This window comes from Cibotium barometz, chromosome 43 (genome assembly GCF_041138505.1).
Source record: "Cibotium barometz isolate CiBa-2024 chromosome 43, ASM4113850v1, whole genome shotgun sequence".
NCBI classification, from domain to species: Eukaryota; Viridiplantae; Streptophyta; class Polypodiopsida; order Cyatheales; family Cibotiaceae; genus Cibotium; species Cibotium barometz.
This window is the reverse complement of record NC_141088.1, coordinates 39573240-39590607: the sequence shown is the minus strand read 5'-3', so window position 1 is coordinate 39590607 and position 17368 is coordinate 39573240. Positions and strand designations below refer to the sequence as shown.

The 17368-nt window shown below is 50.0% G+C and overlaps 1 protein-coding gene across 2 annotated transcripts in view; it reads left to right on the top strand.

Annotated features, from left to right (window-relative positions):
- The window catches only part of LOC147613904 (polyadenylation factor subunit 2-like), a 137224-nt gene extending 121230 nt beyond the window's left edge, over positions 1-15994 (top strand). For both annotated transcript variants that reach the window (XM_086781910.1, XM_086781909.1), the window contains one exon: positions 15397-15994. In XM_086781910.1, the coding sequence (XP_086638036.1) occupies positions 15397-15516 (120 nt within the window). In that variant the 3' untranslated portion in view covers positions 15517-15994. The remainder of the gene's footprint in view (positions 1-15396) is intronic.
- The last annotated feature ends 1374 nt before the right edge of the window (positions 15995-17368 follow it).

Here is a 17368-nt window from a genome sequence, read left to right as displayed (position 1 = left end):
GCTCCCAGGGGAACCAGGGTGGAGTAGCGAGCAGCTTCTATCCGAGGTTGTGGATTCTGGCACTCTGGTCCAGGGTCGAGCGCAGTGGATCATCCTTCGGGTTGGGGAAGACCGCATTGGCTTCCTCAACTTCTACGCCCCTAATGGGGCGACCGGGAGAGCCGAGTTCTGGAGCACCATTAGGCAGTCCCTCCCCATGGCAGACCATTGGTGCCTAGGGGGGGATTGCAACATGCTGGAGGATGCAGAGGACAGGATGGGGGGCAGCCAGGAGACCATTCATGGGCCGGAGCTCGCTGCCTGGGAGGAACTAGTGCTGCAGGTGAGAGGCCAGGATCCGTGGACTCTCTCGGAGTTTGGCAGGTTGCAGGGGAGTTTATCTTTCTCGCGCTCGGATAGACGGGCCACAGGAGTTAACCTTTCCCGCATCGACAGGTTTTACATTGATGAGTGGGCTTGTGATAGAGGTGGCACTGTGGGTATACTTGCAGGCTCCTCGTTTTCAGACCACTTTCCAGTGCTTCTCCAGATCGAGGACCCTACGAGAGGAGAGTGAGGCCAGAGCGTCCGGATTCCAGATTGTCTCATAGAGGAGCCTGCGATTGCGACCAGAGTTGAGCAGGTCTGGCAGGAGCTTCAGTTCAGGAGAGGATCGGTAGCCAGCGATCTTGCCAGGGGTTTGCAGGAGATCAGTAGGATGCTCAGACAGGCTGCCCTGACCGTCTGGAGGCTTTTAGAGAGCAGGAGAGGAGCCTGCGGAGGAGTCTAGCTTCCCTTCAGAGACTCCAGGAGAGGGATCCTACGAGCCCCTGGATTTCAGAGCAGATGGAGTCAGCTCGCACAGAGATCAGATCCATCGAGGAGAGGAGGGTGGAGTTCCGATTCCATGCTCGGGCTTCTTTTTGGACACAGGTTGGAGACAGAGTGACTCGAGATTTCTTTGAGGCGACAGGGCCTCGCTTCAGACGAGAGGGTCTCAGGTGTCTTCGGCAGGCTGATGGCCAGGTAGTGGTGGATCCCCCCAAGGTTCGGGCGATAGCCACAGATTTTTACAGGGATTGCTCTCTGCTGAGCCAGTAGATGACAGGGTGAGAGAGGCTCGGGAGGCAGTCTGGAGCTTCACGAGACCGGTTGTGCCGGCCCATTTGCAGCACTCCCTTCTCTGCCCCTTCTCGGATACGGAACTGGAGGAGGGTCTTCAGGCACTTCCTCGAGGCAAATGCTCAGGAGAGGACGGTCTCTTAGTGGCTTTCTTCCAGAGGTACTGGGGTCTCTTGCATAGGAGTTTCAGATTGGCATTCCAGGAGATTATGGAGTCGGGAGACATGCCGGACAGTATGGCAGAGGGGTTGATTCACTTGATCCCCAAAGAGGGAGGAGACAGACTGGAGATTAGACAGTGGAGACCGATCACCTTGCTAGGCACGGCCTACAAGGTCCTAGCTAAGGTGATCAGCAGGCGGCTTCAGCCTCACCTTCCGGACATCATCCACTCCACGCAGACAGGCTTCATCCAAGATAGGAGCATCCTGGATAACATCTTCTCTTTCTGCGAGGCTACGGCTTTGGCTAGATTTCGGCAGGAGGATCTGGCAGTGCTCCTTCTCGACTTCGAGAAGGCATATGATAGGGTGGATTGGGCCTTCTTGGAAGGCACTATGGAGAGGATGGGCTTCCCCCCTCAGTGGATCCGTGGGGTCTCTGCACTCTATACATCGGCTCATAGCCAGGTGTTGATACAGGGCGTGCGCAAAGAGAGGTTCCAGCTCTCGCGCTCGGTGCGGCAGGGGTGCCCCTTGGCGCCCTTTCTTTTTCTTTTTGTGGCGGAGGCCATGAGCACTTTTTTGACGGCACAGGATACAGGTTTGCGGGGCCTCCAGCTCCCCATCCGCACCTCGGAGGAGCTCCTAGACTCGGAGTTTGCGGATGACACTGCTGTCTATCTTCAGGGAGGGGAGAAGAACCTCCGCGGCTTCGCCTCAGCCATGGACAGGTTTTGCAGAGCTTCGGGCGCTTTGATCAACTTGCACAAGTCGTGTGGGTTGTGGGTCAGTTCTGTGCCCCCCCCGACTTGGAGGCCAGTTGATGGGTTTCAGTGGCTGCCCCTCGGCACTACAGTGCGCTATTTGGGATGCTATGTGGGCATTGACATATCTCCGGAGCAGCAGATAGCCCCCCTTCTTCTAAGCATTCGGAAGAAGCTTCTGTATTGGAGTACCGCTCGTTTATCTCTGGCTGGCCGAGTGGTTGTGGCCAACCAGGTTCTGCTTGCTACCTTGTGGTACATCACTTCTTGCTAGGCCTTCTCTCGGGCGTGCATTGGCCTGGTGCAGAGGCTCATCAGGAACTTTCTTTGGTCCGGTGGTGACGGGCGGCCCGCCAGGGCCAAGGTGGCATGGGCTGCGATCACTCAGCCGAGGGAGAGAGGCGGCCTGGGCATAGTTGATCCTATTTGCCAAAGCCAAGCTTTGCTTGGCAAGTTGGTGGTTCGTACCAGGCGCTGAGCCGTGGAAGGAGTTTCTTGTTTCCAGGATTCTCAGCCGCACTCCTTCTCTTAGCGGCCCCTGGACCCCCAGCATCAGGTGGATCTTTACAGAGCAGCGATCCAGAGGAGTGGGCCTTGGCTTCGAGGAGCGTTTTGCAGCTAGCCTTCTGAGGGCCTGGGAGCATCTGAGGCCGTCACTCTTCCAGACTCCCCCGGGCACCGATGAGGAGCGCCTGAGGCAGCCATTGATCTGGAACCCCTTGATCCGACTTCTCAGTGGTCATATGGTTGGATCGCGATCTCACGTGTCGTGGGGCCCGTTGAGCTCCGGCCCAGCCCAGTCCCTAGACGACTGGATATGTTTTCAGCAGCTGCCTCTAGAGGCTTAGGAGAGGAGACTCAGCGGGATGAGGGGCAGAGAGTTGATGAGGCAGGACATTGAGGCGGCCATCCCCCAGGAGTGGCAGACTCCAGTACAGGACCCTCCACCTCCACAGTGGATGGGCGTCTTTACTCGGCATGAGATCCTTCTAGCGGTCTGCGGCTCAGCAGAGAGAGTCGCCCCACTCACTTTCGAGGTGGGAGAGGGAGGCCAGCTTCAGAGGACCCGACTAGATTTGGATGAGCTCCAGGGTTGTATTTTTCAGAGGGTGCGGGTGGTCGGCTTTCATCAGAGACAGTGGCATGTAGACTCCTCACCGGCCTCGATAGGGGAGGACCTTTCTTGGAGATTATGGGCTTGGGATAGCAGGCCTCTTATTCGCCTTCAGTGGGATCCAGGTGAGTGGCTTTGGCGAGATCCCTACTTGGCCCCTACCAGCCCAGGCATCCCCTTTTTTCAGTACACAGCGAGGCTGGGGGCGGCGGATCCAGAGGCACAGGATAGCGGGCACCCCAGCGGCGGTCGAGCATTGGCGGTGACAGGAGCTCTCCCCTGCCTTCCTTAGGGACTTCTGGCAGCGCCTTTGGGCCAGCTTCCGGCCCCGGAAGGTGACGCTTTTTCTCTGGCTTACAGCGCATAGAGGACTGGCTGTGGGGGCTTGGCTAGCTTTTGGCAGACACCCAGCGTCCTGCCCTCGATGCGGCCATGCACAGGAGTCGCAGCGGCACTGCTTATGGGATTGCCCACAGGCACAGCAGGTCTGGCAGCGCGCTCTCAGGATGGTTTTTGCAGGCTCGCCAGGTGAGATGATGGTGACGTGGGGTGCGGTGGCTTGGGCCACGGACAGCGGCCCGGCCCTTGGATACGAGGACGTCCCTGGCAGTGTGACCATCCAGGTCTCTGACAGGGCGATGGCGGTGGTTCCGACGCCAGACTTCTCTTCGGCAGTCTCCCAGGAGGGGGACGGGCACAGATGGGAGATGATCAGCAGCATGATGGCTTGGCACATATGGAGAGCCCGATGTAGGGAGGCCATAGACCGCCAGGCGACTCCACCGGCGGAGGTCATACAGGCCCTCTGGGTGGACATCATTCACACCTTGAGAGGGCACTGGGGGAAACTTCAGGGCGACTCGGATCGCATGAGAGGTCGCCGCAAGGCGTTTCTCCGCACTTGGCAGCCTGGCCCTTTCCTCATCGCGAGGGGCGAGGATGTCACTTGGCACTACAGGCCTCCAGTTTGGCTCTTCTCACCTCCCGCATGTACTACTAGGTAGCCCCCCCCCCCAGAGAGCGGCCAGCCACGGGGGTGGAGCTCAGGTGTTCACTGTGTTTATTATCCCTCCTTGTGAGGTGAGCTTTGTAGCCTTATGGTGTTTTCTCATTAACTAATAGAAGGATCGTTTTTCCCAAAAAAAAAAAAAGAGAGTTGGCTGATAGTCTGTGCTTGGACCGGACTCTTGTCATGGACATGCCGGTTCATAGGCAATCTTGCCGAAGTTCCCTTAGGATAGGCTTTGAAGTTTTGTGGTATGGGAGGCGAGGGCTGACTAGATTCGCCTGTGGGGAGTGGAACCCTAGCCCTTGTCTTGGTGGTGATTCCTGATGGAATCTATGGTTGGGAGGTGAGTTTGCATGCACGCTTCTATATGTACGAACCTTGTGTGTTCAGCTTGTGTATCAAGGGTCCCCCAAGGCCTTTACAGCTAGGCTGTGTTCCTAATTTGAGGAGTGAGTATTTGTGCTTTCTGAGCTCTATGAGCTGAAGCCCCAGGTAGTGGAGTGTTCATCACAATCTTTTAGTACGTTGGGCATCTCCAAATGCAATAAATACAGAAAGAAAGAAAGAAAGAAACTCATATTAAATGCCTTCAATTGGTCCCAAGGGTCTATGATGAGACCAAAAAGTGGTACAATGAATTCATGAGAATATTGAGGCATGGAAAAAAAGAGGAAAACTAGCTAATAGTAATGCTGTGGGTGCCTGATGGCTGACATTATGTCCCTATGTCACATGAATGCGGGATAGTCTAGCAAGACTCAGCTAATGATGCCATCCTCCTCCAACGAGATCGAAGGGCCATCCTGTCATCGGGTCATGAACTGTATTGTAGAGGGTGGTCATGGACCGGGAGCCCGTGGACATCGAGTGCGCTGAAGCTGACGAGCGTGGTCGAGTGTGACTCCAGAGGGTTGAAATTCTCCATGAAGTGACTTAGTGTGGTATCAGTACCTCCTGGATAGGGCAGTGGGGCTGGGCGCCTCTTGGGATTGTTGACTAGTGGACCAAAACCCTCTTGGAAGAGGCAATGGACTCTTCCTTAGATGGTTTACTCCCTAGCTTCTACTAGCATACAGCCTTGATCTTACCAGTTCCAAATTAGGTTGAAGCTCCCTTCATAGGAGTACACAGGTGTGGGGCTTGGCCACCTTTTGTATCACTTTTAGTAATACTGTATTATTTTGTGTTATTGTGCAGTTTGAGTTTTTAAGTTTGAAAGATCCTACTTCCTGTGAGTGCTCTCTCGTATACACCGTGTTGTATCCTTTTACAGTGAGGTGGTACTGTACATATCTAAGAGGCAGGACCTTTGGTCTCCACACCCACTAAGATTTGACATTCTGTTTGTGGGCGAGCATCTGCAAACAGGAGCGTCTGGGTGTCTCTAGAGAATCGCTTAAAGCTGTTGTATGGAACGTTGTCACGGTTGCGTAGGCATTGAATGTCTGGCCAGCTACAAGTCGAGTGCTCTCTCCAATGTGACGCTTGGGAGGCAGAGTTGCTTTTGGATTGCCAATTGGTAGAGGCACTCATGATTGCACCTTTATGGGTCGAAGGAAAGAAATTGGTGATGGGGGTTTGTGAAGTGTTTGGGGCTTGGGTTTAGATCTCTTGATAGAGGGGGTCTTTATGTTGGTGCAACTGCATTAAGTAGAATCCTAAGTAGTGTTGATCCATAAATTCATTGAACTTGGATGATGGGTCAAATCATCTTTGAAAAGGCAGTGAACCTCCCTCGTATCTCAATAGTACACTGAGCATTTAAAACAGAGAGTGCTATTCTGTTTTGACCTCTAAAGAGCAGAGTTTGCAGATCTTGTCTGTCCTCGCAATGCTCTCTACTCTCCCTGTAAGATGGTAGACCCATGTCTAGCAAACACCTGCGGTTAAGCAAAACAAAGGAACACAGACACTGGCATTTTTCTCATTCCCCAACCATAGAGCCAATCAGGTTCACCCCTGAGCATGGAGGTTAGAAGCATCAAAGATGTAGCTCTATGTGCAAAGCCCTGTGTTGCATACCACCAAGACACACCCCTCCGGTGTGTACACATAGAGCAGTCGCACAGGCCTGAAGTTCAGGTCTCAGGAGCTTTCCCATACGAACTCCAAAAAGTCACACATATATAAGCCTCCTGTAAATGGGGAGTCATAAATAGCCCATGCCTTTAAAGCACCTCTAACCTCCCTGTTTAGATCCGTAACTCCCGGTCGCTTGCTAACCTAACCCAAGGTTAGACCTATTAACCATGCTAGGGCCGGCCCTCCTTGGGATGTAACACAAGGTGGTTCCAAACGTAGTGAATGGTATGTTTAGTACGTTTGGAAAACGTGCTGAAAAGATTCCAAAGGTAGTGAACATTGCTCCCAATATATATACTTATAAACTTTTTGAAATATGAGGAGAGAGAGAGAGAGAGAGAGAGAGAGAGAGAGAGAGAGAGAAATGAAACGATATATTAACGTCTCTAAGAGGCCATAGTGGCCTATGAGACGAAAACTGAGAGAGAGAGAGAGAGAGAGGCGGGGGGGGGAGAGAGAGAGAGAGAGAGAGAGAGAGAGAGAGAGAGAGAGAGAGGCGGGGGAGAGAGAGAGAGAGAGAGAGAGTCTAGAGAGAGCGAGAGAGTGGCGGGGGAGAGAGGGGGGGAGAGAGAGAGTTGAGCGAGTGCAGGAGGGAGAAAGAGAGAGGTTGGCCTGTGCGGGGGGGAATGAAATGAAATGAAATGTTATATTAACGTCTTCAAAAGGCCATAATGACCTATGAGACCAAAATGACCTATGAGACCAAAAAGTTACATCATAGTGGATCTGATACAATGTCTGGATAAAAAACCAGAAAATGAAAAATAAAGATGATACTACTGGCACCTAGAAAATGAAACTGGAACTGGAAGGTAAACAGAAACCCTTATAGGGTGTGAATATAGTGAAGGGGGGGGGGGGGGGGGGGGATACGCTATGGAGGTGAGTGGAGTACAGTGAGGGGATACAATATCATGTGGGACGGGGGGGTACACTATGGAGGTGCCTCCATCTCATAATATGTGCCGCATCGGACGCTGGCGGATCTCCTCAATATCCTCTGTGGTCAGCACCCTGACTGGGTGTCCCGCATGTCTCGCAAGAATAATCCGAATCCGCCGCTACAACCTCCGTCTATGCTAGGATGCCCTCCTCCGTAGTCGTGGGCGTCTGGACCACCCAAGCTCAATCGCACGATCAATCAGTGTACCTCTAGTGTGGGCGGTATCCATGTCCTGCTGCTGCTGTGGTCCATCTGGTGCAGTGATGGCTGGACTAAAGCAGTGTGTAATGTGCCTCTGAGTCTGGCTCTCTATGCGCCTAAGCAGGCTATCTCTATATCTCCGCAACTCAAGCAAGAACAATCCCAAACACCTCTGGTCCTGGTATCCCATGACTCTGGAAAGTGGTCCAAAACCCTCTTTGAATAAACAGTGGAAACGACCACGTATCTCATAGTATGCAGTACAATGGCATATATAATGCAGCTCTATGTCTGGCTCCCCATGGCATACTCGACATATCTTGGCCTCAGCTGGTATACCTCTATATCGGCCAATCTCAATGTCAAGCTGGTGTGAGGATGTGCGAATCTGACCAATAGCACATCGTACTGCATGAGACAAGTGTACATCCATGTAATTGGGTCTGATCACAAAACCATCTGCTGTGAGCTGAAGAAAATGCTCTCTGTAGAAAGCCATCTTCGTGCCCAGCTCCTCAGTCGGCTGTATCCATGTCCTCCTAATGTCCAGCTGAACTAAATCCTGACGGATGAGTCTGGTAATCTCTGTCCGTGTAAGAGTGAGAGAGGGTGCCTCCAGAGAATACTGGAAGGGAGGCAATCTGTCCATGCTAAAACCATGTGCCTGGAACCAAGATGTCATCTGTCCATACCAACAAGCCGTGTCTCCCTGTAAAGCTAACTGTCGGGAGGACTCAAGTGCATATCTGTCTCGGGGGAGATCCCACGAGCCATGTATGTAGGAGACTGATCTCGTAAGAGCCTCAATCACCAGAGGGGCAGCCGCCAGCTCTGCTCGAATAATCTCATGAGGTACCACGGCCTTGGCTCTAATAATCCTAGCAATCATAGATACCAAAGGCCTCTCCATACCTCTCCACCCGCCTGCACTGTGATGGCTCACTAAAGGTCCCCATATCTGCACTCCATAAAGCATAGTTGATGTCACTAGAGTGTCAAAAAGCCAAAGTTTCGTTCGAGGTTCCTGAAACTGAACCTGCGAACACATCCTCTCCAAACCACCCAGGGCTGCATGTGCTTTAGTCAATCTAGTCTCTGCTGCTCTCCTCATCGAAAACACTGGCCCACTGAATACTACCCCAAGATATGTATATGCATCCGTATACTCCACAATCTCCTGCCCATATGTAAATGTGGAAGCTGATCGCCTAACCCACTGTGGCGTGGTGTTAAACACCATAACCTTGGTTTTGCCAAGGTTGACAGACAAATCCACTATCATGTGCAAACTCATGTAAAGCATCCAGATGACGCTGCATACCCTCAAGGGAGTCAGAGATCAACACAATATCATCAGCATATAACAATAGTGGGATCCATGTACTTGCTAGCTGGGCTCCTCTGTCCCCCAATCTCTCAATGTAGTCAAAAGCCTCATCCACATACATACCAAACAATGAAGGAGATAACGGGCAACCTTGCTTCACTCTCCTAGTGGAGTGAACCAAAGTAGAGACCCCCTCTTGGACGCACGCAGGTTAAAAAACGTGATGTTGACGTGCGTTCGGCCTTCATTTTTTAACCTATATTAATCAAACTCCCACATTCCAAACGTTAGCGAACATTTCAATAGATGTAAACGTTTGGATCCTATCCAAACTGCGTTTGGATGCAACCTTGATGTAACATACTTCCTCCCTTAAGAACCATTGGTGTGAAAGGACTCTTTAGACTACACAATGACTCCCATGTAGCCTCGACCTCCTAGCAAACGGTATTCCGAGACGACCTAGTACCATGATCTAGAACTAACTGAAGTTCCATTGGAATATACCTCATGTCCTCAAAGTTAGGGATCTCCTCCACTCTCTATTGGCACAATCTCATCACCTTCACTTGGACGTTTTGTCAAAGGATTGACGCAAAACATGGGGTGAATTTTGATTCCAAGAGGTAGTGCAAATTGATGGCAGGTTGCCACGTGCTTGGACCAATTGCTAGATTCTACCAGAGTACGAATCATCTTGGTAATGCCCTTGAGAGAGAGATATAAGCCTATCGATCTCTCTCAAAGAGAGTATTGATCTCTGGAATCCTACTAAGGGCATCATATAGAGTAAATCGGATATCAAAAAACATAGATAAAAAAACATTTGCCAATGGAAAGAGGGTTTGCATACCATGTGGGCCCTATGTATACAATGTAATGTGTGTGTGTGTGTGTCTGAGAGAGAGAGAGAGAGAAAGAAAGAAAGAAAGAAAGAAAGATTTTATTAACGTCTTCCAAAAGACCGAACTCGGCCTATGAGACAAATCGGAGTACCTGTATGGGGTATCCTCTGTCATCCCAACAAAATGAAAAAGTACTGAATAAAAAAGCTGAATCTGGGTGTGCAGGGGATGGAGCTCTATTACTAGGAGAATGCAAAGCTATATGCATGGAGTATACAATCATGATATGCAACCTAGCTAGCTCCATCCTGTACCATACTGGGGGTATAAAATGGTATACATCAGTGAAGGGGGTGTCCACAGCTCCCTGAAGAACATGCCTGGGTGTGCTCTGAAGCGAGCCAGTCGCTCCGCACCCTCTCTGTGAAACTGAGCTCTGATCTCTGTCATCTCTCTCTGGTATAGGCGTGGTGTCCGAAAGCCAGGTGTCCTCTGTCTCCTGCGGGCTCTAAGTGTCTCTGCTCTCTGGAGAGTAATTCCCTGCCGTGTAGGGGCTGGGAGGGGTATGGATCTCTGAAAAAATGTAGTAATCTGTGTCTGTCGTCCCCCCTCTGGAGCTGTCTGAGCCTGTAATAATGTCTCTCTGTGGCGCTGTATGTCTAGAATGTATCTCCCCAGTATGCGCTGGTCTGCTGTCTCAAAGATCTGGCGTAGGGAATGTGGCTCTCTGAATAAAATGGGATATCTCTCTCTGATGGCTGTATATGCTCTGCATCTGCATACATAATGCTCCTCACTCTCCACCTCCTCTCTGCACAATCTGCATACCCTCTCCTCTCGGGGGATCCGTGCTGCTCTGCCAGTCTCAATCTCCAATCGGTGTGATGAAACTCTGAGTTGACCAATAGCCACTCGGGAGCCGTGTGGTAAAAAGCCCTCCATGTATCTAGGCCTCTCTATAAATCCATCAACAGTGATACTCATGAAGTGATCTCTGTAGTATAGCATCTTCGGTGGAAGAGGCTGTGTAGGCGATATCCATGTCTCTCCTGTATAGAGCTGCCATAGATCCTGTCTCAATACTCTGTTCCTCTCACTATGAGAGAGACGGATATGTGGTGCATCCCTGTCATACTGGAATGGTGGTAGATGATCCATGTCTAGGCCATGCTGTGAGAACCAATGTGTGACCTGTGCATACCATGATCCTCTATCTCCTGCCTCAGCCAACTGTCTAGATGCCTGAAAAGCTCTGTATGATAATCTGTCCTGTGGCATCTCTCTGAATCTGTCTAGCAGGCATATAGTCTGAAATATGGCCTCTACCATCATAGGAGGCGCAGCAAACTCTGCTCGGATAATGTCATGAGGTACTGACGGTTTGCTGCGTATCATGCGTGCCATCATGAGGGCCTGTGGTCTCTCTATCTGTGTCCACCAATGGGTAGCAAGGCCTGGCGCCCATACTGCTGCTCCATACATCAATGCCGGTGTGACTAATGTGTCAAATAGCCATCCCTTCGTCCGGGGCTCCTGAAAATGCGCCTGGTGGCACTGTCTCTCTAGCATAGCCAATGCTGCATATCCCCGTGTCAATCTAGCTCTGGCTGCTTAACCCATGGTAAAGCGTGTGGCTGCTGCAGAGAAGGTAACCCCTAGGTACACATATGATGTCACGACCTCCACCTGGCATCCTGCGAGAGTGAATGTCAGCTGACTCCTGCCCTGTCTCGATGTATGAAAGACCATAACCTTGGTTTTCCCAAGGTTCACAGTAAGACCCCTCTGTGTGCAGAAATCATGGAGTGCATGTAGATGCTGCTGTAGACCACCTGGGGACTCAGACACTAATACAATATCATCAGCATAGAGCATAATATGTACTGAGGTACCTGCTAAATCAACTCCATCTCCGCCTCCCCGTGTAATGAAGTCAGCCACCTCATCAATGTATAACCCAAATAGCGTGGGGGAAAGTGGGCATCCTTGCTTCACACCAATGGTGCTAGCAATAGTCTCGGACATACCTCCTGGACATCTGACTCGCCCAAAAACCTGCTCATATAATGCATAGATGCCCCATGTCATATCTGCTGGTATGCCAAGAGACTGCAGGCGCTGAAAGAGCCTCTCTCGTGGTACTGTGTCAAATGCCTTGCGGAAATCCACAAAGCAGCAATAGAGCTTTCTCTTCCTCACTCTGGCCTGATCAATCATACATCTCAAAGTGAATACATGGTCAGTGGTAGAGAAAGCTCTCCTGAAGCCTGCCTGCCCTGAAGAGCGTAAACCTGCTCGCTCAGCATATAAGCTAAGCTCCTGCTCCAGCACTGCACCATAGAGTTTGGCCAGCACGTGGCCAACCATAACCGTCCTGTAGTTGCTCGGATCGAGCATATCCCCTGTTTTGTGAATCGGCACAATGGTGTGCATCGTCCACTCCGCAGGCAAACCCTCTGCTAGTGCCCTGTTAAACAGGTGTGCAAGAAAAGGAGCTAAAGAATCTACTGCATATATGAGATGCTCACCCTGCAGGCCCATATGGTCGGCGGCCCGTCCATGCTGTAGGCGGCGGATAGCTTCCTGTACCATCGAGTGGGTAAAGAAGCTAGCTGTGGTAGGTCGAGGCTCCTGTGGCTGAGGTATAGGTGGCTGCTGTGGGACATGGTATAGACCCTCTGCATATGTGTGCCATGTCTGTGGGTCTGCAATAGGTGTCGGGGTCCGGGGCTCTCTGAAGTGCCGCCATGAGACAGGGCTATCTCTACTCATGAAGAAATGAAAGATCTCTAGCTCCTGTATCTCTGCGAAGGCCCGCCTTTTGCGGCGAGTAAGTCTCCTCATCTCTCTCATGGACTCCTGCTCTGTGATGGCTCCCAAGGCTCTCTGTATGCGGAGTCCTGAGTACAGGGCTCTGCACTCGTCATCATACCATCTGTTCTGGGGCATAGTCCCAGGTCTCGCAGGCTCTCCTGAGTGTACACGATGTGGGAAGCTCTGTAATGCAGCCGTGTGTAGGAGTGATGCGAGCTGGGCTGTAATGGTATCCATAGATGCCAGGGGATCCATGAGTAGGAGCCCATCCTCTACTCTGCCAGTGTATATGTCTGCCATGTCATGTGTGAAGTAGATGGTAGTGTGTGGCGTCGGTATGTGGCGGGCTGGTGATACTGGTGATCCGGCTAGTGAAAATGCCAAGTATGTATGATCTGCCCCAATAGGACGAGGTGGAATGGAGAATGAGGTGACAAGCTGTGATGCCTCCAAACACCCCATAATGTAGTCTACCACCGTGCCTCCGGTCCGTGTATGACCCCCATGTGGGAAGCATGTCAGCCCTCCTGATCCTGGCCACTGTAGCATCCCGTTATAAATAACGAGACGATGCCTGGCTCCCAACTCTAGTAAGTGGTTCCCATAATGTCCTCTGTCTGGTCCAGTGTCCTCTGATGCCCGACTAGCCCCTATCTCCTCTGGATCCACAGGGTGGAGGATCTCCATGTCATCATAGTCATACACCTCACACTGTTTGCTCTGTGTGGGCATTGAAGTCGCCCGTAAGAAATACTTCCCCTAGTGTAGAATAATGCATAATCTCCTCTGACAGACAAGTGTAGGGCGAGGCTCCTATCTCCTCCTCCTGTGGCATGTCCTCTGTAATGACATAGGAGGATCCTGATGGAGAAAAGTAACATAGGGCTATGTATATAACCCTGTCCTGTGAGAGCTGCAAGCTGATCCACATGTATCTGGCCTCTGGATCCTGTGCTACCACTCTCAGTCTCCCCTGTAGCTCCCGTCTGAATAGGACTGCTACTCCCCCCGACCCTCTCGAGGTACCCTGGCGTGTGGTCCTCCTGTATGCTGACTCCCACTGGAATCCCTCTACTCGAGGTAGCCCTCTCTCTGGGCTCTGATGTGTCTCTGTCAGAAGTATGATGTCTCTCCCCACCATAACATGCTCCAGTCGTCCAGGCTGCACCCATAGTGAACCATTACAGTTCCATACTGCTATGTGTATCTCTGTCAGTGCCCTGGTCTGTGTCCCATAGGCCCCCAACCGCTAATCCATGGGCCGGCCATCAATGATGACCCGACCATCTCGATAGAAGGCCTTCTTGCCTTCTCTCCTCGCGTGTAAGACTCGTGGCATGCAAGTTCTCCTATGCTCAAGCTGCATCCTCGTGAGATCATCATCCAAGAAAATAGGAGCTCCCTCTAAACCCCGTAGTATGACCCTCTTCCTCATGAAGGTGACCCTCTCCGTCTCTCCTGCAAACTGTAGGATGAGGGCTCGCTTGCGTGTTGAGTCTTTCCCGGCTCTCCATGCTTTGGTGAAGGGGAGAGGGTGCTCTTCCTTGTAGCCGAGCTTCATGCATAGAAGCTGTCCATCTTTCTTGGGAGTGGAGTCGGGTGTCTCGGCTATACCTGTGACTCGAATGTTGAGGCGGCGGGCATGCCTCATCTTCTCCTCCTCAATGGTGGTGTGAATGATTTGGTTTTCTTCCCTTTGAGTCTCCTCCCTCACTTCTTTACGGATGTTCTTCTTCACCACCTCGACCCATCCTGACTGCTTGGCTTCGAGCTTTCCCTCCATGTCCTTTGTGATCTCCTTGGAGATCTCTTCTTTGATGGCCGTGAGAGTGTTGTCATTGATCTCCCCTTCTTCCTTCTCAGCATTCTTGATGGCTACCATTTGCACTTTCAATGCACTCACCTCCTCCTTGAGTGCCGTGTTCTCTTGTTCGAGGTTCGTGACCCGTGCTTCGAGAGCTATGATGTGCCTGCGTAGTTTGTTTTCCACCTCATTGAGGTTGGAATCGGATGTCTTCTTGTTCTCCTTGATTAGTGCCTTCATTGCCATCTCGAGGGCCTCGAGTTTCTCTTGGAGACTCGGGGCCATTCCTCCAAATCACTCTGCAGTCCTTCCCAAAGTAGGGAGGAGAGAGAGTTATGTTGCTGCCTTGGGGGCCTGAGCAAGGGTGGGTGGGGAAATGGCGAAATGGCGAAATGGCGAACTGGGGGCAGAGAGGCACACAGGCCCCAAAAAGGCATACAGGCGAAATGGCGAAATGGCGAACTGGGGCCAAAAAGGCACACAAGCGAAATGGCGAACTGGGGGCAGAGAGGCACACAGGCGATATGGCGAACTGAAAGGGGGCTGAGGCGGAATGGCGAACTGAGAGGGGGCAGAGAGGCGATATGGCGAAAGGGGCCAAAAAGGCACACAGGCGAAATGGCGAAATGGCGAACTGGGGCCAAAAAGGCACACAAGCGAAATGGCGAACTGGGGGCAGAGAGGCACACAGGCGATATGGCGAACTGAAAGGGGGCTGAGGCGGAATGGCGAACTGAGAGGGGGCAGAGAGGCGATATGGCGAAAGGGGCCAAAAAGGCACACAGGCGAAATGGCGAAATGGCGAACTGGGGCCAAAAAGGCACACAAGCGAGCGAGAGAGAGAGAGAGAGAGAGAGAGAGAGAGAGAGAGAGTTGTATTGACGTCTACTAGAGGCCGAACTCGACCTATGAGACAAATCAATGTACAACTGTCAGTGTCCTCTGAATGTCCAGAAAAAAAGGACAATATAAACTATGAAAGTACTGAGCTGGTGGGGGGTTGTGATGGATGGAGCACTACTGCTAAAGGCTCAGTATGCAACCTATATGCGTAGGGTATACAAGAATGCAATGCAGATCTGTCTAGCTCCAACTAGTACCATAATGGGGGTTTATTAATGTGTTGCAAAGGGAGAGGACAAAAGAAAGAGGGGGTAGGGTATATGGGGTTATGATAATGGGTTGCATGCTTTCTCTGCATATGGAATAATGCCAGTGTGTCTTATTGCAGGGAGCCGGCCTTCCAGCAATGATGGATGTTCGAACAGTTGGTAACAACATGGGAATGCAGATGAATATGGGAATGAATATGCCACCTCATTCCCATAGACCTGGACAACCACAGCTATGATAGTTGTTTTCCAAGTCTGATAATATCAAGTCGGTTGTGTGTCAAGTTGATCCTTCTTGTTCTAGGGTGCTGGCCTTACAATCGATTTATGGATGGTGGAGTAAGGAAAAGCAGGTGAGTTCCAATGAAAGCCCCATAACCTAGACAACTGCAGCTGGAATGTCTAAGATGAATCTTGCAATATTTCCTCCGAGTTTTTGAAGGGTAACTTATAAGTTCTCCACGTATCTTATTGCAGCTCCTCATTGTAGTTCGGTGTGCACAAATCTCTTTTTTGTATGGCAAACATGATTTGGATATATGCACAAAAAGTATATCCAATGATAAGAAATAATTGCCTCAACTAATTCTCTGTGGAGAAACAAAATTACATGCATAAGGCTCACTTCCTTACACAAAATGGGAGCCTTGCCTATAAAAGCAATAATCTATCATCTTTATAACATTTAGATTTAAAGAAAATGGAGAGTTTTTAAAACTTTGCCAGAAACTTGTAGCTAAACCTAAAGAAAGATAAACCACCACTACTTCATTCTTGTTTATGTCAATAATATCCTTGCCTTGCAAGCATCATTCTATTATTTTTGGAACAATTAGATTTTAAGACAATGGGGATGTGTAGTAAAAACTTTGCTAGAAAATTGCATCAACCTACAAAAACCTAAAATTGCATCAATCTTCTTCACTTTGCTTTAACAATGTTAAAAACATCATTTTTCTCATTTTATTTTTCATCAAGTACATGTGTATATGCTTTGTAGCTCTTTGAATTCCATTCCATACCTACACTTGGCTTTTATTAATCTGCCCATCCACCATATTCCTTGGGTCTCTAGGTATATGTCAAACTTTATTTTCATCGTAAAAAATTAGTCTATCTCTTGTTCTGAACTTACCTATCATTATTCTAAATTTCTCTTTTCTATTCATACTCCTTACATCTTCTTATCCCATATTTTTTTATGTTTAAATTTACACAAAATGTTTCAGTCAAGAGCTTGTCTTAGCCTTGCCAAGGCATGTGTCGTTGGGTCTTGCCTTCGAACCTATCCATCATGTCCTCACTCTGTTGTCACATTGGAATGATGTTTGCCGCCACATAAGTGACGAGAGAGGTCTCAATGTCTAGATGCGTGCGTTCGCCCTTCATTTTTTAACCTATATTAATCAAACTCCCACATTCCAAACGTTAGTGAACATTTCAATCGATGTAAACGTCTGGGTCCTATCCAAACTGCGTTTGGATGCAACCTTGATGTAACATACTTCCTCCCTTAAGAACCATTGGTGTGAAAGGACTCTTTAGACTACACAATGACTCCCATGTCGGTATTCCGAGAGACGACCTAGTACCCTGCTCTAGAACTAACTGAAGTTCCATTGGAATATACCTCATGTCCTCAAGGTTAGGGATCTCCTCTACTCTCCATTGGAATATACCTCATGTCCTAAAGGTTAGGGATCTCATCACCTTCACTTGGACGTTTTGTCAAAGGATTGACGCAAAACATGGGATGAATTTTGATTCCAGGAGGTAGTGCGAATTGATGGCAGGTTGCCACCTACTTGGACCAATTGCTAGATTCTACCAGAGTACGAATCATCTTGGTAATGCCCTTGAGAGAGAGATAAAAGTCTATCGATCTCTCTCAAAGAGAGTATTGATCTCTGGAATCCTACTAAGGACATCATATAGAGTAAATCGGATATCAAAAAACATAGATAAAAAACATTTGCCAATGAAAAGAGGGTTTGCATACCATGTGGGCTCTATGTATACAATGTAATGTGTGTGTGTGTGTCTGTCTGAGAGAGAGAGAGAGAGAGAGAGAGAGAGAGAGAGAAAGAAAGC